The sequence below is a fragment of the Aedes albopictus genome, chromosome 3, assembly GCF_035046485.1.
Source record: "Aedes albopictus strain Foshan chromosome 3, AalbF5, whole genome shotgun sequence".
Classification (NCBI taxonomy): Eukaryota; Metazoa; Arthropoda; class Insecta; order Diptera; family Culicidae; genus Aedes; species Aedes albopictus.
In genome coordinates this window covers 16501797-16524222 of record NC_085138.1, presented here as the reverse complement: position 1 = coordinate 16524222, position 22426 = coordinate 16501797, and the positions used below count along the sequence as shown (strand labels likewise).

At 42.5% G+C, this 22426-nt stretch overlaps 2 protein-coding genes across 3 annotated transcripts in view; one reads left to right on the top strand and one right to left on the bottom strand.

Moving 5' to 3' along the window:
- The window catches only part of LOC115268734 (uncharacterized), a 514127-nt gene that overhangs the window by 32131 nt on the left and 459570 nt on the right, over nt 1-22426 (top strand). The gene's annotated exons all lie outside the window — the stretch shown is intronic.
- LOC109428005 (opsin-1-like) lies at nt 19397-20754 on the bottom strand. Its single transcript, XM_019703662.3, has one exon. The coding sequence runs from the start codon at nt 20597-20599 to the stop codon at nt 19475-19477; it is 1125 nt and encodes a 374-aa protein (XP_019559207.3). The 5' UTR covers nt 20600-20754; the 3' UTR covers nt 19397-19474.

The window sequence follows — 22426 nt, the reverse complement described above, 5'->3', positions numbered from 1 at the left end:
TATACCAACGGGACTCATTGAGAGTGAGAGTAATAAAAGGCTACGCTTTCGTACTGCAGTCGCATTGTAGGTGGAAAGCGGAATCTATTTTTAGATTCGAGATTCATCAGACTCTCAGTTTTAGGAAAGCTTTGAAATGTGCGTTTGGAAACAGATAACATATTTTGTTATCATTTCGGCACCAACATTTCAAAAGGGCGTAACTGCATTTACAACCAATGCCTTCTCACAAAGCTGTGGAGCGTATCCCATCCCTCTCGAGCAATCCACTAGCACAAATAGAAAGATAAAATCCTCCTCTTTCGATTAATGGATGTGAATTGCGTGAGATGAATTAAATACGACCCACAGCTCTGTGAGAAGGCATTGGTTGCAAAAGCAGTTACGCCCTTTTGAAATGTTGGTGCCGATTTACAATTTTTATGTTATCGAGATAGACCAAAATTATCGATAACTAAATTTGTTATCATCTGGTTATCATCAATTGAAAAAGATGATAACACAAATAACAAAATGATAACACCGATAACACAGTTTATTATCAAAGTGATATCATTTTGTTATCCGCCTTTGCTCGGGAAGGACGCCCTGGTTACTCATACACACCCACGAGTGGAGAATATCGTCGTGGCACCTCATGGCAAGCCGTCCGCAAAAGAACAGGAAATGCGATCAGTAGGCACAGGTCCGAAAAACAAAAGTTAATTAAAAGGAAGTATTATGGTGCCACTTTCATCGTCAAAGCAAGTGACGACACGTCGTGAAAGTATTGCGCATACTTCTGACGAATCCGGACCATAAGGAGCTTATGGAAACGAGTTTTAAGGGATTTCAGGAGCCTTCTAGAGGCATTCCATGAGGTTTCGATGACGGTTTAATGGGATTACGGGGATTTCAGGGGCGTTTCAATAGTTTAAAAGGAGTTTTAGAGTTATTGCAAGGAGTTTCGAGGGCGATTCAGGAGGTCTCTGGAGCCTTTGAAGGGGTTTCAGGGGAATGTCAAGTCATTTCAGAGGCATTTCAGAGAGTTTCAGGAGGTTTGCGGAACGTTTTAAAGGTGTTCCGAGAAGTGTGAAGGGCGTTCGATAGCATTTCAGGGGCGTTTAAAGGGATTATCAGGTGCGTTTTAAAGGGTTTCTGGTGCCTTTCAAAGGAGGTTCAAGGGTTTTCAGTGGCATTTAAAATTGATTATGTTAATTTCAAGGGTGATTCAATAGGGTAGCGGAAATTTCAGAGACATTACTAGGCATTTCAGGTTAGGTTCGTATCAGGGAGGTTTCATGAATACCCTTAAATTCAAGGTGTTTCAGGGGCATTTCAAATAAATGACGATGATTTCAAGGCCATTTCAATAGGATTGTGGAGGTTTCAGAACGTTTCAAAGCATTTGATAGATGTTTCAAGGGATTCCAAGGTTCAAAATTCCTGAAATCCCTCTAAAACTCCCTCGGACCCCAAGTAACGCATCTGAGACCCTCCAAAACCCTCAAAAACGCCTACATAACGCCACTGAAACCCACCAAAAATGCGTCGGAAGTTTCATACTCCCATCAGCTAGATTCGTGTTACAGTCATGGTGTCATATGCTTTATTCAAGACAAATAAAATTCATTTGTCGAATGAAGCATGAATGTAGTGTGTAGCGGTAGTATGCAACATTAGCCTTTGTGACCCACTTATTTTTTATTTATTTTTTTTTTTGTAGAGAGACTTTACCTCTTAGGCATTCGTCTCTCTCACCCACTTAAATGTCTTGAATCCTCCCGGTACCCACTGAAACCCCTTTGAATCCTGAGATCTCATGGGACCCCTTGGGAAACTGTGTGATGAATAAACATAAGTTAGAATCCACAATTTTAAATAGACGTAAAAACTTGAAGTATTTTTAGGCAAAGTACGTTTAATTGGCAAATTGAGAGATAAATTTGTGAAAATAATTACCACTTGTTTTGGTGGGATTCGAACCCACGACTCCGTTATCGCTAGTCCGGCGCTTTAACCAACTAAGCTACAGAACAAGTTACAACTCTGCAGAATAGAAAGTCAAACTGGATTCAAAGCACCACCCTAAACCGGGTCCGTCTTTCACAACTTTATCTGTCTTTCGGCTCTTAGATGCCAATCTCCCGCACTCTCGCGGCCTACGAACGACAAGTGTGCGCGTATTGTTTTTAGAATGTTGATATTGAAGCTCGACTGACACATACTTCGTCACCAACCATATGATCGGTGCAAACTCAATATGCGTTGAGCGCTCAACGCGGACGGACGCACGGCCGTCCAACTGCGCTAGAGAGAACGCAACTAATGTATGACAATGATTTTATTGCCCTTTTCCGGCTATACCAGTCGGCTAGTATGTCTGAAATAGACGTAAAAACTTGAAGTATTTCTAGGCAAAGTACGTTTAATTGGCAAATTGAGAGATAAATTTATGAAAAAATTACCACTTGTTTTGGTGGTATACTGAGTTTGCACCGATCATATGGTTGGTGACGAAGTATGTGTCAGTCGAGCTTCAATATCAACATTCTAAAAACAATACGCGCACACTTGTCGTTCGTAGGCCGCGAGAGTGCGGGAGATTGGCATCTAAGAGCCGAAAGACAGATAAAGTTGTGAAAGACGGACCCGGTTTAGGGTGGTGCTTTGAATCCAGTTTGACTTTCTATTCTGCAGAGTTGTAACTTGTTCTGTAGCTTAGTTGGTTAAAGCGCCGGACTAGCGATAACGGAGTCGTGGGTTCGAATCCCACCAAAACAAGTGGTAATTTTTTCACAAATTTATCTCTCAATTTGCCAATTAAACGTACTTTGCCTAAAAATACTTCAAGTTTTTACGTTTATTTCAGACATACTAGCCGACTGGTATAGCCGGAAAAGGGCAATAAAATCATTGTCACAATTTTAAAACCCCTTAAACTCCCTTGAGATCTCATGGTACCCCGCTGAAACCCTTTGGGATCCCCTGAAATGCCCGTGTAACCTCTTGGTAATCTCCATTTGTTATCTCCTATGAACGCCCTCTACCGCTGCAGCTATAGTTGCCGTCATTATTACATTTTATTTTGCACAATAGATACTGGTTCTGAATACCTATTCCTCTTTTTAGGCAGGGCATGAAAATGCATTAATTTAAAATGCGTTAAATTAACCTGCATAAAAAGAGGTTTTTTTTTTGGCCGGGGCCCGTGGCGTACTAGTCCACACGTTCGCTTAATAAGCGGATGGTCATGGGTTCGATCCCAGCCCCGGTACTTTGTCAGTTGCTCTTCCCCCCGAGAGCGGCTGACACCTGATCCTCTTCTGAGCTCTCATAGCTCTAATGGAACCGGATGATTGGGTATCGGCGAAATGGCAACTCATAATGGACCCTCAATCGGACTAGTAAAAGGAACAGGAGCCACACATCATAAGTCTACCATGGACAGGGTAGGAAAGTGACAGCAGCACATATAGATATAGTAGAATTAGAATAGAATAAATTTAGGCGCTGCACGTAAGTGTAAATGCAGCTGCCAACTGGAATCGCTCACATAGTGCCCTAGTGGACAAAAGAGCTGTAAATTAGGTTAAGTGGTTAAGAATAAAAAAAAAGAGGTTTTAGTGTACTCCAGTTGAAAAGGAATCCGGAAGTCAGCTGCTCCTCCTACGAAAAGCTTACCGAAACAGCTGTGGGCAATCAGATTGAACTTTCTTAGAGGTACCACTGTGATATATTGATTCGAGGTAATGGCTTCCAGTCGGGTTTTGTCAACCCTCCAATTCATGGGCTTGGGTTAGCCATGAGCTCAGAAAAGTCAAGATGATCATCTGTATAAGAAACGGGTATTCAAGTATAAAAGTGGGACATCGATTCAAGTACCGATCGGCGCAGCCGACAAAGAACTAAAAATTTGCAATAATAAAGCTATGTGTATCTCTCATCAACTGGAAGTGGACTAAGGAAGTGGAGTAAGACACTTCCTGGCACGAAATTGCAAAGAGCCTGACCGAAGCAAATAATGCAGAGGATGGGTGTAGCATATAGGCCACAAGGCTCAAGGCGGCAAGAAGTTCCCGAGTTGCCTGATATGCTCTAACAACACGAAGAACATCAATCACCCGACAGGTAGCCGAAGATATCCGGCCATCAAACAAACAATTGCACTCAGTCCCAGTAGAGGTTAACCGATCGATCACAGCGCAGTCGTCATAGCCGGCAACTTGAACGCTTGAACGATCGAATAACAAACCCAAGGGACAGCAGTATTCTTGAAGCTCTGGCAAAGCTGAACGTATATAGACTCAGTGTACCAGTTATAGCTACAGTACCTCAAATTCGCCATAGTTGATTTTCAACATTTAAAGATGCTAATCATCAAGAGAAATTTCGTGAACAGCAGATCACGTCCACTAAAGGTGAATGCAATCATTCAAACTTAAAAAATTGCGCAAATTATAATAGAAATAAATCATTTTCCTTAACTTTTCGGCCTTGCACCCTATTTTGCCATAGTGTATCAGTTATGGCTAATTCCATAAGAAATGCTTGTAAATAGTGCGAAGTGAAACCCAAATTAACAAATGTGTTTATAACTGGTAAATGTCTCGAAATTAGGTACATTTATCATTTTGCAGACTATTCTTAACAAATACTTTTTACAAAATGTGTTTCTTAAAATAACTCTAACGGTTTCAATTTCCGTTACCCGTCAATGAGTGAGCTGCCGATGTGGAGTCCAAGGACCCACTAAGCCATAAACGACGACGACACGACGTCATCCGCCGAGTGGGTGGTAGTAGATCAATAAAGTATCGATTGGGAAGCTGCTACACCTACATACTTCCAATATGAAAGGCACCACAACGAAAACGGAACTTCTTGAACGGGTTGCGTGGGCCGGATTACGTGCAAAGTAAAGCCGCGCTATGAATAGAAATGTTTCACAATGTGGAGTCTGTCCGGCAGGAGAGATCGGAGAGAAATGCGCTTGTTGGATTACAACGAACTACCTCAATTTATAGTTTCGGAAGCTCAGAAGAAAGATTTTATCATAATTGAACACCCGAACACAGAACATCCGTCCTCTGGCTAAGACAGGTTCGTATTAAAAATCTATGTATTATAAAAGATGCGTTGCTGTCATAAAAAAAAAATAAGAGCTCAAACAAGTGGAGCGGACCTGGTGTGATGCTTAAAGCACGCACAGATCGAAAAAAGAGTGTAAGTTTCTGTGACATATAATGCACATGATTGGAACGTGGAATATCCCGCAAGTTTACATGACATATCATGTAAAAGTCATAAAATATCATGTAAACTTCCATTATATGTCATGTAATTCAGCATGACTCTGAGTGTTTACATGACATATAACACAAATTTACATGATATATCATGTAAACCATCATAACATTAAGTTAACATGACTAAAATGAAGTTGATATGACGTGTAAATCTCATTATTTTTATCTGTGCGTGACTATCATGCCGAGGACCTGGGATCAAATCCCACTCCCGACAAACTAGAAAAATGTGAGTTCTTCCTTCAGAAGGGAAGTAAAGCGTGGGTCCCAAGATGAACTAGCCTCAGCAAATAACTCAAACACATATTTTGACATATTCAGGACGAAGCATCATACCTCAACTTCCCCTTTCAGTAAATTCCCTCGAATTGAAAGTTTTATTTCCGTCCCCTCCAAGCTTCTCCCTCTCTCAAACATTTTCGATCATCGACCACCGTTGCCCTCCACTCTCACTCAGAAAGGAAACGAAAACTCAATCAACGACGTGAAGTGGAAAGGGATTCACGAGAAAAATGGGCAAATTGTATCTCTCGTTTTGAAGTTTCACAATTGGATCCCTTTTTGATGGGAATCGATGATACAGACGGGGGTTGAACGGTAGTAACTGTTCGTATGTGCTCCAATCAGGATGAGAGTGGGTATGTGGTGATCAAAGAATGACAGACCCCGTCCAGTCAGTCACGGTGCCCAAAGTAGCAAATGGTTGTTTTCGATTTCTTTGCTGGATCTTTTTTTTTGCGGAAGACAATTGGATGGGTAACTTTTTAACCAGATTCGATGGTTTCCGGCGGGATGGATGAAAACCGTGCGAGTTGAAAGCCGAAACGCTTTGTTTATTTTTGGAAGAAAGTGCAAGTTATACTCTACTATTGTATTTGTTCATCTTCTTCACCTATTTGGCAATAAGTTCCAACTGACTAATCATTTAGCATTTGTCAAACATGTGGGAAGTTCAGTGATACTCTTTGAACACATATTTGCTTTACGAAAAGATCCTGGATCGACAGATAATCGAACTTAACTGAATGTATTAGTAGCATAGAACGAGCTCACCAATTTATGTGGTATCCTAGTTCGATTGTGCTATCATTCGAAAAATCTCCACACTGACTAGAGTTCACTCATCTAAGCTTTCGAGAAACACAACTGCAGCCTTGATTACAACATGGTAGAAACGGATTCCATCCGTAGTCATCCAACTACGGCTAGGAATGTCAAATTTACATCTTGCTCATCCTGTCCTCACGGGACAGGATCAGGCACAAAATTTAGATTTTTGACCGAAATTTGCGTGGCCCCGATGGCGATAAATCTGTCATCCGTCTCTCCGCAGTTATAGTGCTGCCTTGCCTCATATGAATGTCGTCGTCCAAAATTTGCCTATGAAGCTCTCGTTGAGCGCCAGAGCTTCCACAGTCGAACATCCAGTGCCACTAATATCCCTCAGGCCGGATCAGTAGAAGCTCACAAGAACGCACAGCTTGATTTACGGTGAGGCACACGGATTTACGGATCTGCTGCTGCTGCTACTGACTGCACGTGCACCATCACCGGAGAGAAACGATTCGATGAACGTGTGGTGTGACGGTGTGCTCCTCATCGTCGTCGTCGTCATTTGGTCACAAAAGTTTGGCAGTGGATTGTGTCATAGTTTGCGAAGAGAAGCCCACTTTCGACAGAAGATTCTTCATCATCTCCATCGTCGTCGCCGGTCGTCGGTCGTCGTCAGACTGTAGAGGACCTCCATCCACAACACCGAGTGAGTGGCTTCATCTCAAAGCTTTATTTGTGGGAGAGATTTGCTACGGCTCCGGTACTATTTTCCCCTGGCCGCAATAAGATGAATACGGCCGAATACTGGAGGACGACAGATGGAAAGGATCCATTGGAGCCGCATGCCGGCAGCCAGTCAGCGTTATTGTTTATTATGACAGCTAAACGAATAATACGGATAAACGAGATAAGTGATTGTTGTTTGCCTTCGGTTCGGCATCATTAATCATTCGAGGGCAGCTTGAGCTGGGCTGGTTATGACACAGTCAAAGCCAGGCCAGGTCCAAAACGAAATGGAGCATCCGATGTTGTCTGTCTTCGGGATCTTCACCAAAAGAGGTGGCCATATTTTGCTGGAGATCGAAATTTTCTATCATGAATATTGCAACGAGAACGAAGCAACCTGACGAGAGCCACCTCCCACCCTTCCCTGGCCGTCACTTATTCGGATTTTCAAGAGCCATCTGGTACGCTCTTCAGACAATTTGTATTACTTTCACTCGTCCAAACGGGGCAAATGATGCGTATAAAATTTAATAAATTATCCCTCTATGGCAAGCTGTCTCCTCGGGTCTAATGGAACTAGAATACTGCAGGAAAAAGGAGTCCTCTTCTTGATTTCACATGTTCCGAAAATTTCAATTTGCTCCTACATGATTTCCTTGCTACAGGTCGGAGGTTCCCAAACTTTTTTATTCGTATTGTATGTGCTTTATGTCTTTATTTAAACTCATACCCTTTAATCTTGCGGCATTCTTAAGGTTCTGTGAAAGCATTTTCGACCCACCTCTGTATCGTCAACTAGTATTAGTACTAGTACTCCCGAGAATCTTTCACAAGAACCTGGCTATCCCCAGAAGCGCATTGGCTGTTGCCATCCAACTACTGCACAGTTGCAAATCCTTCTCCTCGTACGCAGGAGCGCAATCTCGAAGATTTTTGTAACCGACAAGATTGTGTCTATGATCGACCTCCTCTTCCAGAAGCCGAACTGGTTGGTTACTCGAGAGACCATTTATTTCCTAGGTGTGCTTTAACAATCTGCTGAGAATGATCTTCTCGAGGATCTTACCTGCCGTCCCGAGTAGAGGAAAAGAGCTCGATAATAGCATATTTTGATATGGAGATCAAAAAGTGATATGGGTTTGATTGACATAAGAGATAAAAGATCTAAAAATAAAATCAAAAATTTACTCCTGGAACTTCATCATCAAATCATATTTAGATTTTGTAAGATCTAACCAATGGCAGCGAGCTATTCGTATGATCTTGAAATATCAAATTTTGATATTGTTCAGATGTTCTAGGAACATTTTTCAGATATTATTTTCAGATCTTTTATCTCTTATATCAATCAAACCAATATCATGTTTTGATCGTCAGTATTTTACTTCTACCCGGGGTGTCAATCAGCATATTGGTCTACATATTGGTCTTAGGGTGTTTTCCTCGCCTTTGGCAATAGTACTAGGTTCAACCGCTTCCAAACCTCTGGGAAAACTCCCTAATTCAGGCACTTCCGCATAGCAGACCTGTGTATTCCGAAAGCCTTTGCAATAGCTACTTTTCAAGCCAGGTTCAGAACTCCGATGTGACCTGGTACCTTACCTGGGTACCTGGGGTCGAATCCCACTCCCGACAAACTCACAAAATGTGAGTTCTTCCTTCGGAAAGGAAGTAAAGCGTCGGACCCTTGATGAACTAGACAAGGACTAAAAATCTCGTTTATACAAATAAAAAAAAATCTCTGGAGACTGCTCTGTAGGAATGATTACACCTCATGATTTGTCACCACGATCGCCTCACGGATTCACATACGCACTCTGACAGAGACCCTGAAAGTCGGCCTTTATGCTTGACTCCAGCATCTGCTTAAACTGCTTGACCGACCAACGCAAAGACACATAACAACTACAGAAGAAGCCCCCGTTTACCTTGGCGACCATGAAGCCCTCGTAAATAGTAGACACCAACTCCTGGAGGGGATATTTACCCGTCGTCCATATCACCGCCATTTTTGTGAACCTATCCACAACTCAAGATATGTTGGGGCTCAGTATTCCAACAAACCTTGGGTCGTGGATAGGCCCACCATGAGCTTTCCTGCTTTAACGGCCTTATTAGCGTCCGCCACATGTAGCTGTACCAAGGCTTCCTGTGTCCATGCCGGTCCCTTCGGTAGCCGAACGACTGCGGTGGCCACCCCCACTAGGTCCCTCACGCTCCTTCTCGCGCTTGAGCTCGAGGATCATTCGACCTGTACGAGTACGTCTAATACTGCGCACATCGGCTTTCAGATCCACGAGCTCGGCGTCGCTCTTCATTGCCTTCAAGGCTCCCTTCAATCCGGGACGTTCCAGCCTTTTGAGGCACACCCTTTCCTGCTTGACGAAATGCCTGGCTGGGTTCCGACTTACCGATATTCGCCGCCTGGTAGCTAATCATTTGACGGCTGCCTCAAATGCATCTGCGATTGCTTGTCGTAACTCATATGTAAGCAATCGCATCCGCCACACTTTTAGAGCTACGCGCACAAGCGAAAGCCTCCGTCTAAGGTAGACTTCAGAACCTTCAACGGCTGCTGCCGTAGTTGCCATGAGTTTTTATGATCCTGCTTGGCCGCCACCATTGACTAACAAAGTCTCATCAAGGCCTGCTTGAGGTCTTAACTGATGTTAGACCTCGAGGACACAAAGTTAATGATGGAGTCTAGCTGCTGCGCACACACCTTCATCACGAAGAGTCTATCTCTAGCTTTATGGATGAGCCTCATCAATCACGCACCATCCACTAGTCGAGAGACGAACCAGCCAAGGGCTGAAAGTCTCTATAATAAAGACAAATCAATCAAAAGCTAGCCGGCGAGGTAATGGGATTTCCAACACTACCGGCACTACGTGCATAGCTGTCTCTCACTGTTTCCGCTCTCCCTAACAGAGAGCTATAGCTCTTAGGTTCAGCTGCGTTACCTGCACTGTGATTTGTCAGCCGTGGCTCTTCTGAAGGCCGGCACTTTGGACCTCCTGTTGGATGCTTGCTGTTCGCGGATGTCCAAGGTCAAGTCAAACACGTGGGTGAACCCATTTAGCCTCGTGCCTTTTGGCCTTCACCTCGCGTACAGTTGTTGCTTCTGTGTGGGCCATTACAGTTGTACAAACTGCGTGATGTTTCCGGATACCCGAAACAAGCTTTCGGTAGCTCTTGTTTGGTCAGTTGGCATACTGATCAGCTCACATTGACCTTCCCTAATCCCTATTTAAACGGACTTGATAGCGTCCGTCACAAGAAGCTGAACCAACGCAACCTGTTTCCCGATTGGGTCCTGCATGGCCACCTGCATCCCGCACTGTTGCCACAATGCCGTGACGAGCGTCAGTGTCTCGTCTAGGGTTTTCACCTTCAGAGGTGAAAAGCACTCACCTCGATACAGTCGCCAATGACCTGTTCCGCTAGACTTTTGTAGGCGGCGCTCTTACGCTATTTGTAGGGCATGAGCAGTACGAGTACGTCAAATACAGCGTTCATTGGCTTGCGCTTACATCTGCCTTCCTCCATTTAATTGACCTGGTATCGTTCCCGCTTTTTCTTCTCCTTCCATTACACAATGGTCTAAGGGGCGTCCTCCTCCTGACCAGCCCTAACTTGTGGTTGTTAAGGACCTATTTATGGTCGCAATTCCCTGTTCCATTCAATCCGGGACGGGCCAGCCTTTTTAAACTCACCCTTCCCATCTTTCCGGGACATCTAGCACTGGCGCTGGCTGGGGTTCAACTCAGCGGCTTTACTGCCGACTTTCGGGGTTAACTACCGCCTAGCCTTGCGGGTGTAGCCTGGAGCTCCTAAGCTGACGACTGTCTCACGCACTTCTGAGAATGCTTGCCATTTGTAATCGCATGCACCGCACTTTTAGGGCTACCCGTGAAAGCGAAAGCCTCCATCTATGTAGACTTCAGAACCTTCAACTTCGATGGGTTATGTTGCTGCTGCAGTTGCCATGAGGTTCTCTGGTCTTGCAGGGCCACCATCATTGACATACGAAGTCTCATTAGGACCTGCTTAAATATGGGTTACCCTGTTTGGTGGGCTCTTACCACCGGAACAGGTCTTTCGTAGTTCTATATCAAGCCGGCAACTACACAGCTGATTCGTGGAAGGGAGGTCGTTATGCTCCAGGATTCAAGGCGTCGTCAGGTTTGTCAGACCGAGGGGTTTCAAACCACGATCCGTCTACAGTAGCGTTTGACGACCTTTTTAGGGTCGAATACCGTTGACGGGACTCTGGCTGCTCTGGTTCTTGTCCGCTCAGTCGCGGCATTTGTTTCTCTGCGTTCCTCAATCTTCCACCCTCTTGCCTCAGTAATTCACTCTTTTCGTTAATTCCGGAGCTCATCCGGCCGTCATCTGCTTTGCAACCTTTCGGCACATCTGCTGCTCGAGTTCCAAGTACGTCAACGAACGATCTCCTCACAGCTGGATCTTCTAGTCGGCGGACCACCGTCCTGTGTCTTTCCTGCTGCCGCTGGTTTCGAGCAATGTGTAGCTGGATCTTGCCAATTAGCATATAATGGTCAGACGCGATGTCAGTGCTGTGTTTATTCCGGACATCAAGAATGCTCTGTCTCCATTTTCAGCTGATACAGATGTTTGAGTGTGTCCCAAGGTGTGTCCATCACGAGAGATCCACGTGACTTTATATACAGGACTAAGGAGAACTGTGCAAACAGTTCACCGTTTTTGCTCTTTTCTCCTTAACTATGACGTTCCATGACACGTTCATATTGCCGCCCTACGCATATTTGTCCCATGTTATATGGGAATCCCATATAACATGGGACAACTATTCGTAGAGCGGCAGCATAGTTCAAGATCTTTAACGCGCCTTTATGCAGATCTTGATGTAGCCCTTTGGAAATATATCCACAACGGCATTCAATTTCATTCATCATGCACCACGCCTCACTGACTGGCGAGCAGTGTCGATGCCGGTTAATCAGCTTGTTATGTTTATCTGTCAGTTTCTTGAACGTTTAGTTGAGATTCTGGGACAGTAGATTGTTGGACTCTAAGGTCTCTACAGGGTGCCAGTACATACGCTATTTGAGTCGTATTCGATCTCTATAAGTGATATTCAGTCTTGTACGCTTCGTGGCAGAGCGATTAGTGGCGTCCCAGACTACCAGGAATCGCATAAGGATGCACGCTGTACTTCGTATAAAGTATTATTTTAGGTCACTGTCGCATATATGTACGGCTGAGGGACAATTTTAACTATTACCATGTATGGCTACATTGTAGTAAACAATATTCTGATGTTTTATTGCGACGAACTTTGCTCATTCGCAAAAGCGCTCGTGCGAACTCGCAAAGTGTCAATTGAATTCGCATAATTGCGTACTGTGATAGTTAAACGACTTCGCTTAGTACTTTTCTTATTATGTCAGTTTATCTCACATTGGTGTATAAACTGAATCGCATACAAGTAAAAATAAACTCGTCAAAATGTGCATACAAACACGAATCTTTAACGTTGGTATATTGCGATGTGATACGTGATAACAATGAAAGAGGTGCTCGTGGAGTGCCAGCAAGTTACAAGAAAGTGAGCAGTCATCATTATGGTGACAAAACAAGTTAGAAAGTCATCATTTTAGTTTTGTTGACCTAATAATTCACCGTTATGTATCCGACAATATTTTTGCTTTTTTCTTCACCGTGCTTTTTAAATGGGCGCTGGGTACACGGGTAGCCTGTCGGCCACATAAGGGTTAACAATAGGTTTGCTAGCAAAAGAGGGGTAGTGATAACTGTGCGAGAAATCACGCTTCGTCATATTGAGCTCAAGATAGCCTGCCTAACACGTACAACGCAGGGAAACCAAGTGCATTCCAACAAACACTAAGGAGAGTTAGAATGTCATGATAATTAGCTAGTGTTTTCATAAGTAGTGTTTTGTTTAAGTGTGAAGTGTGGCTCGATAATTCAAAGGTTATCAATTCGATACTGAGATGACAAGAATTGTTTTTTTTTTCGAATATTATAAGGTCGCTTAAGATGCAATATTACGTCGCAATTGTGTACACCGTGCATCGCATAAGATGTCGTTTCAAGTCATATGGCGTTATTATTTTTCCATCAATGCACGTATAGCGCCTCCAGTTTTGTACGCATAAGGCACTTTTACTACATTCAATGCGATGTAACATTACCGCATAAAAGTACGTAAAACATTTCATAAACTTCATTATACGTCCAAATTGGTTGTCTGGGACAGTCGTTTAGGTGTCTCGTAAGCCTCAGAGTGTGTATTCGATTCCCATTCCACTCGAGAAACACTTTTCGACAAACGAAAAATTCTCCACTGGGCCAGAAGATTCACACAGGATTTCCTAGAATGATTCAAGCCAGGTTCGTTCAGAAATTCGTCCTGGGATTCCGTTAGCAACAATTGTGGAAATTTCTTCAAGGATTGCTTCGGAAGTTCGTGCATGTGTTTCTTCAAAAACTTCTGTATGAATTTCCCATCAGAATTCTTCTGGATATTTTTCAAGAATTCTAGACAGTTCTCCAAGGTTTTTTAGCAGTTCCTCCATAAATCTCTCTAATGCAAATCCAGGAACAAAGTTTTGACAGAGATTCGGAGATTATCTCAGAGATGATTTGAAAAATTCATCTAGGGGTTTTCTTTTGAAATGCAGATTTTATTCCTGAAACTCTTTCAGAAATTACTGCAGAGTTTCCATAAGTCTTATTCTAAATATTCGGAGATTCGATCAAGCACTTATTCAAACTTTTCACTAGAAGTGGCAGTTCCTACAGAGGTTTCCTCAGAAGTTCCTCCAGGTATTCCTCCTGGAATTGCTTAGGGTTTATTCACATTTTTCAGGTATTCTTTCATATTTTTTTCGGTTATGCTTTAGAAATTTCTCCAAAGATTCTCATTGCTATACCTACAGAAATTACTATTCCTTGGGATTTATCAAATAAATTATCATCCTTTTATGAATACCTGCAAAGGGTTCTCCTGCACTTCCAGGTTTGTCTTCCAAAGATTTTCCTAATATTTTTTTTTCAGAAATTGATGGAGAAGTTCTCTAAAACTTTTTATCTAGGATGTTTAATGTTTCTGCAGGATTTTTATGTAATTATCTCTGAAGAAATGTTATAAGAATTTCTTCTATGCATTCCTTCAGAGATATCTCCAGGAGATCCTTTAAGATTCTTTTTTTAGAAATTTCTTCAGAAATGTATTGATAAATTCCTACAATTATTCCACCAGTATCTATATCTGCAATTTCTGCAGCAATATCAACAGACATTTTTAACAGATTTCTTCAGAAATTTCTTGAAATAACTTTCAGAGTTTCTCAAGAAGTTCTTTGAGTTAAGGAGGTATCTTAAGAAGTTTCTTTTGGTACTTTCGCAGAAATTTTTGTCCAAGAATGACTCCCGAAAAATTTCAAGAATTTCTTCTAGGAATCTCCAAAGTTATAACAAGGATTTTTTTAAGTAGAGATTACTTCAGACAATCATCCATGGGTGTTTTAGAATTTCTTTCATAGATTCTTTAATAATTTCTCCACGCATGTTTGTGCAATTTCTGGAAGAACTTCTGCAATTAAAATCCCTGGAGGAATATCTGAAACAATACCGACATTAAACTTTGAAGAATCATCAGGATATATTTCTGACGGAGCCATAGGAGCAATTTTGCCAACATAAAATCGTGTAGGAATTTCTGCAGGAATTTTTATTAAATTCTTAGAGGAACGCTTAGAAGAATTCTCAAAATAATTTCAGTAAGATTTCTGTTAAGTAAATGTTCTGATGAATTTATGTAATGCTCCATGACAGAACTGTTGAAAAATCTTACACTGAAATTACTGAATAAATCCCAGATATCCATGACGGATATCTGAAGAAATCCGAGTGGGAATTTATGAAAGAATCTCTGAAGGAATTTTCCAAGACGTATCCTATAAAATTTTTGCTAAAATCTCAGGAAGATCTTTCAAATTAATCACCAAAGGAATGGCTTAAAAAAACAGCGGTAAATTTTTTTGTAGAAATTACAGCAGGGAGTTTTGAAAAACTTCCTAGAGAAAAACCTCGAGAAAATCCCCGGAAAAGCCCTGGGCGAAATTTTCTAGAAAAGTTTATTCAGTAATCTTTAAGAAAATTACTGAGAAACCTTTAATAACATTCCTGTGCAATATTTTCAAAAAAAATCCATGGAGAAATTTTTATTCCTGAAACAATTTATAGACATAATTCTGACGAAATTTCTGTAGGAATACTTAAAAAATCCGGTTGAATAAGCTGCTGTAAAGATCCTTTGAACAAACTCGAGATATTTCTAAAGGAATTTCTGTAGAAATTCTTGGGAAAGATTTCTGAATAAATTCTTCAAAGAATTCGCAGAGCAATACTTAGGATTATCCTTAAAGGAAATTCCAAAGGAATTTATAGGGAAATATATGGAGAAATATCTGTGTGGACCCCTGTAAGAATTCTTGCTGGGTTTTCAGGATGAATCCTTGTAAAAGTTCCTGGACACATTCTGGCGAGTATTTCCAATGGAATTCCTAGAGGAATTCCTGAATAAATCTCTGGTGAACTTCCTGTAAAGGAATTTCTGAAGTAATCTCTGATGGAGTTTCAGGAGGAACCCATGGGAATCAACATGAAAGATTTCCTGCATAAATATCTGGAAAAAATCTCAACGGTATTTCTGAAGGGAACCTTCTGAAAATATCCGTGGAGGAATTTTGAAAGCAACAGATCTATATAAAATTTCTTGACGAAATCCTTGAACAAACTCATGCAGGTATCTCATAAAGAATTTCTGAAGAAATCTTCAGGGAAATTTCTTAAGGAATTCCTTGAAAAATGTCTGGGGTGCCTGTAAAAGTTATCGCACTACCTAAGAAAAACAATTTCTACAAAAATATGAAGAAGACAGTCGAATGTCATCGATATGTCAAATGATTGATTAGTTTTCATACTTTGAAGGAAAAAGATAGAAACGGGTCCAAAACCACTTTTAGTATTTATTACGACGTGTGCCAATGATAGGAGCCCTGTACCAGTTATGGATACATTTGTTAATTTGTGTTCCACTTCGCACTATTCACATACATTCCTTATGGGATTAGCCATAACTGGTACACTATGGCGAAATAGGGTGCAAGGAGGCCGAAAAGTTAAGGAAAATGATTTATTTGTATCATATTTGAGCAAATTGTGAAGTTTGAATGATTGCAACCGTCTTTTGTGAACGTGATCTGTTGTTCACACATATTTTTTTGTTGATTTGCATCATTAAGGGCTGAAAATCGACTATGGCGAATTTGAGGTGTTATAGCCATAACTAGTACACTGAGCCTACAGAAAACTAAGAAAAAAATCCTAAAGGATTTCTGTGGAAGCTTCTCTAGAGAAATCCGTGGAGAAATCTCTGGAGGAATTCCGAACTCTTGATTTTCTGGAGAAATCGCTGGAAGCATTTCTGAATAATACGAAGATGATTTGAAAGAATTGATGGAGGAATTTCTGAGGAAACCCAAGGAAGGTTTTCTAGAGGAGTTCTTGAAGATTTTTTTTAGGATTCTTCTAAAGTTCTGAAAAAAAAACATTCGGAAGGCTTCCGTTAAATTTGTGTAGAGATTGTCTTTAAAAATCCATGGAGCAATTCCGGAAGAAATCCAATTATCAATTTACCAGGGCTTTCCAGGCAGCTTTTTTATTAAATTCCCTTGAACATTTTCTGAAGGAATTGCTTTGGAAATTTCAGGATATCAACAGGAACCTATGAAGTAATGCCTGAAGACACCCATGACTTGTTTTCCAAAAGTATCCTTTGATAAATTTCTGGTGAAATCTCTCAAAGAGTTTCTAAAGGATTCTGAATTCATCGCAAGCAATCCTTGCAAGATTTTGTAACTGCCGACTAGCTCAAGAGGGGAGCCTTCCTGAGACTCCCTGAAACAACACCTCAGGGTCGGCATGCTTCTCGACCAGTTATTCGCGGGCAGGGAATATTCGCACTGTCGTACAGAAAAACTCACGTCACTTCACATTTTACACATTTATTCCCGGACTTTTCCGGTCTATTCTTCTTCTTACACTTTCCTCTTTCCCACATTCTTATATCTACTCTAACCTGATCTTTCTTTTTCCTATCGGGGCCCCTTCTATCTTCCACCTTTTACCACCAGCTTCCACCAGATCTTCTACGATGGCGGCCTTCCAAACGTTGCGCTTCGGCGTCCTTCGGGGTAGCGATGGCGACTTTCAAAGGCCCTTGTAGTCTCGGGCTGCCGAGTATGTTGACGGACTCGGTTACGACGATTACGATTTGCCGGAACTGCCTCAACATAGGGGGGGGGGGTGTGTTTGGTATCCTTCAGCAGTCAGAACCGAAGTTCTAACCAAAAATAGCGGGGTTCTATGGATCCGGGTAAACGTGTTAGGATCATATAGGTTTGCTGGAGGAAGAACCAATTACCTGCTGTCTTTCTACGCTTCACTTGCTTTTCCGTCTATATCTTTAACTCTTTCAATGCGGGTACAACCTTCCGCACGATTGTTCACTACAACCTCTTAAGTTGGCGGTTCGTTTGGCAGGCTTTCAAGAATCATGGAGTACAAATGGGTCACTGTCCTTTATACTCGGCCAGTGACCTAGATCAGTCGTGTCCCTCTCTCATCATCGTGTCCGTTAGCCCGTCCATCTTTGTTTCTTCGTCCATTCCTTCCAGGCTACCAACAGGATCTGCTTGTCCCTCTGGTGGTGGGTTTTGGAAACTGGTGGCGTAGTATGGTAGACTGTTCAACTACGGTCTAGCAGACATCTAGCTAACGGAGAAAACTACACAACATATACGAACACTTCCTACACTTTTTATACAATACACGGTTCCAATTCATACAAAATCTCAAAAACACTCCACACTGAACTGCGAACACTTACAATTTTTTGAAATAACCCTTTGAGAAATTTCGGAGAAATAGATAATCAAATTTGAATAAACCCCTGTAAGAAACTGTAGAAATATCTGGAGAAAATTTAGGTATGAATCGTTCATAGATTATTTTGTGGAGCCCGTAGAGTTGTTTTCGGGTAATTTTGTGTAGTAATCCATGGGCGCTCATACTGATAGGATATCTTTTTTTTTTCATCTCAAGAGCTCGCTACCCAGAGTACCTTGGAGTAACCTCGATGACACCTCATTGAAGCACTAAGCTGCAAAACTTCCGAACCAATATTTAGGAACCCCTGCCCCTTACTATCCATTTCCGACGTGACGTTGCTGACGTACGGACCCGATGACGATAAGTTCCTTTCTCACAACATGAGCACACCAAACCGTTCGTTCGTTGAGTGAAATTCTAATACGCACGGGAACCAAGTCAAAACAAAGAACTTCGAAGCTCTACTCGTTCGTCTGGCTGCCTTGCACCAATCATCATCCAACTAGAACATACAACAAAGGGAAGAGGTCCGTTCTTTCGCAGAAATCACTTCCATCAGGAAGGTACCTCTCGATATTGCTGCACATACATAAGACCTAGAGAATGGGGGTCTTTCCGACCGACCGACGCGTGTGTGTCGAGCTGAAAACGGGGGACGATACGCTTCCCTAAGCCTCCGAATGGAAAACGGGCTGAATGGGTTTCCGTTTTGTAAGAGCTCTTTCAGAACCCGGCCCATCGCATCTCATCGGGAGGTATGGGAAATCAAGACAATATGCCTGGTCCGAGAAAATATGGAAAGTTATCATAATATATTGCGTGAGTAACTACGATCCCTCTGTGCACGTATGGAGGGGGGGAGGGGGGGGGGGAAGGGCCCAAGGAAGGAATATTCAAAATGATTGGATTTGGAAAAAGATAATCTTGGTTTCCTCCACATGGATGAGCTGTCTTCATGAGAAATACAGCTTCATTCTCTAGAGATGAAGTTGTATTGAAGATTTCTACTACCGATAACTCAAATCAAAAACAAAAGAATGACTGAATCATTTCTAAATAATCGATGCAGTGATAAAATCAGAAAAGACCCATGGCTATGTTTACACATAGTTTTCGGCTAAGGGCTTAGTTAGTCAACTGTGAACGTAAGTGCTAGAATCGTGTAGTACTTGTTTGATAACAAGAAAGCGATGCAGAAGTTTCTTTTTCTTATGCAACTTCTTCAATGTTTCTTCGGCAATTGTTTCAAATTGAGAATTAAGTGAGGTGGGAGTGCTCATGTTGAAAACACACACGAGAAAAAAAAATGTAGCAAAGTAAAAGCGGCTAGAACCAATTCTTCAAAATATATTAAAAAACGAAACTTTTTAAAAATTGCTCACTAAATATATTGAAAACTCTATAAATAGTAATCATAAACCGTTTAAACATCACCATGTCGTTTAAGCAGATTCCGTCTTTTCAGTCGACACAACCGTCGTGGTTCCAGAGGCGACCGACTGCGTATCGTCGGCAGGATCCGTACAGGACAGCGATGGGAACTTCTGGTACAAGGCAGCTCGGTACTTCGGATGGCTGATTCCGTACACGATCGGGTTGTACACGGCGTTGGCCTTGGCGAACAGCGATCCCCAGATGGTGGCCAGAGGGCTGATTGGCGAGGCCTTGAAGATTCCGGTGTAGTTGATTATCAGATACGGAGTCCATGCCAAGAACCACAGCGAGATGGTGACCAGGGCGACCTTGGCCAGCTTCATTTCGGTGCTGGTATTCTGGGCCTCGGACGATCGCAGCGAGGCAACGTTCATCTTCTTGGCCTGTTCACGCATGTTCTTTTCGTGGGCAGACACGGCTTTGATGATGAAGGTGTACGAGTAAATGATCAGGAACAATGGCGAGAAGTACACGAAGATCGAGTACACTAGGATGTACGAGCGGCTGCTGAAGGTGTCGGTCAGATAGTCAGTTCCACAGGCGCTCATGTTTCCTTCCGGCACGTAACGGTTCCAACCGAAGAATGGAGCCAAGGTCCACGCCAAGGTAGCAACCCACACTCCAGCGATACGAGCCAAAGCACCGTTGTTAGTCAGAGGCTTACCGGAAAGACCATTCACGATGACATTGTAACGGTCGAACGCAATCATAGTCATGGTCCAGATCGAGACACAGCCGAACAGTGATCCAAACATGCCGTAGATCTCGCAAGCCAGTGGGCCGAAGACCCAGGTCTCGTAGTAGCAGTTGATCACCATCGGCGGTCCCATGGTAAACATCATCAGGAAGTCCGAGAAGGCTAGATTGACCACTAGCAGGTTGGATGGGGTTCGGAGTGTCCTGGTGTTGGTGAAGATGTACATGACCATTCCGTTGCCGACCAGCGAGATGAAGCAGAGGATGGCGATGGCAAAGCCCAGCAACGAGTGCCACAGTGGGTTCATCGGCGGGAACTGGTACCAATGGGCGTCCACCATGTGCAGCATATCGGCCGGAACTCTGTCCACCACAGTCAGATTGGTGGCTACTGCACTAGCTGACTGAGCAGCCATCCACGCACCGTACGAGGCCATACTATTAGTTTACGGATTCACTTAAAGTCACAAAAGTAACGAGGACTTTGATCACACTGACACCACCACAGTAGATGTTAATTATCCAAGAGGAGCTGAAGAAAATCGCAGCGAAGGCGAACTACTTCAGACCTACATTAGAACCAAAGAACGACTCGATTTGCTGGGAAGCTTTGCTCAGTTTATATAGTGGCCAATCCACCAGAAGTAATCCAATTAGAACCTTAGCACCAGACATACATTCATAACTTCATAAGTTAATCCCTAACAAATCCACGGTTGTGGTATGTTCGCTCAATAAATCACATAGTTTCTTGCAAAATGCACTCACGTTTCGTTTCACATGATAGATATAATCCTCATAACAGACGATTGTTATTTATATCCTTCACTTTCGTTTTCGTTTGGGAAGGAAGCGGCGAAGGGGAATCTCATAGAAATTTAAGAATAAGGTTGGCAAGTGGTGGTCTGAAGAAGGATTATATGCACGATAAGGGGAGAAGCAAAATAAATCTACGGAAGGTTCAATGGAAAGAAAGAAAGGATGGGCTAACGGAAACTCAAAGGAGTTGGTAAAGAAGGTTGAAAGGAGTCTCCGTAGGTGCAAGAAAGAGGATAAGCAGAAGGTAGTCTCATTATGATTATAGGAGAGGTCAAAATGAAAACCCCAAGGCTTCGATAGGGAGCCAAGAAGGAATCTCAGAGAGTTTTATGGGGAATAGATAGCAAGAGCGGTGTTCAATCGCTTCCGATAGGAGTGCAGAACAAGGTAGCGACAAAAAGGGGGAAATGAACTGGTTTCAAAAAGTTCTAAAAAACCGAATAATAAGGTGTCAAATATTGAAAATTCGTTCTCAAAGAATTGAGTATCCAGATAGAGCTCAAGGGGGTTTTGAAGGTGATAACAAATTACACGTTTTGGTGCTTGTGCTGTCCAAGGCAAAGCAGCTCAGTTATTTGCTACCGAAAATCTTCGCTTCCAAACACTTTGATAATTTCAATCTTTTTCCAATCCCTCCTATCACCCAAGACTTCGAATGTGAAAGGAGTTGGCTGGAGCTTGGCTGAAAAATCTTAGGTCTTTGAAAAGAGTAACCTGGTAATTGTAATCGAGGAGGTCTCAAATCATCACTGAAATTATATTTTTTTTTCCACTTGGGTACGTCACGGTTACGAAAGCGAGTAATTGTATTGCAAACAACTGTTCCTCATTGGAGTCACATCTTCGAATGCGTGAGAAATTGACCGGATCTAAGAAGGCCAGTAGATCACTCCCACACTCGATTTGGACCAATCGATTATAACTATCCATCCCTTTATCCTCGTTTTATCAGTGAGTAGTTTCGGTCGTCGACACTTCAGTGCGTTTCTCTTGTTCGTTGATCGACACAAGCGGAATCGAATACCGTCTCCCTTCGCAACGGTACCGTGCAGTTACTGTGGTTATCATCACCATCGTCGTCGACGATTGACGGCAGCTGAGAGGAACACCACAAAGCGAAAATGCTGACGCCCACATATGGTGGCTCCAGAGAGGAAATACTACAGTCAACATTTAGTGGCCTGCCAAAAAAAGGGAAATCGAACTCCAGGAGCACGCTGAACATGAGCATGAGCATGAGCATTGGTGACCGTACACTTCGTAGTTGCTACTCCGTGATTGACTAGAGCTAGCAGAATTGCACAGAGAATCAATAGATGGGGCTTGAGATTAGCACACCTTCTTCAATGTGCACGTTCCGAGAACTCAAATTTTATTAACTCAATAACGGCGCCGGCCACGTCCTTACGGTCAACCGGGGAAGGGAAAGAATGTTAGTTGGATAA

What these genes read in the sequence shown, in the direction of transcription:
- LOC109428005 (XM_019703662.3), bottom strand. Translation starts at nt 20,599, where the DNA reads ATGGCCTCGTACGGTGCGTGGATGGCTGCTCAGTCAGCTAGTGCAGTA.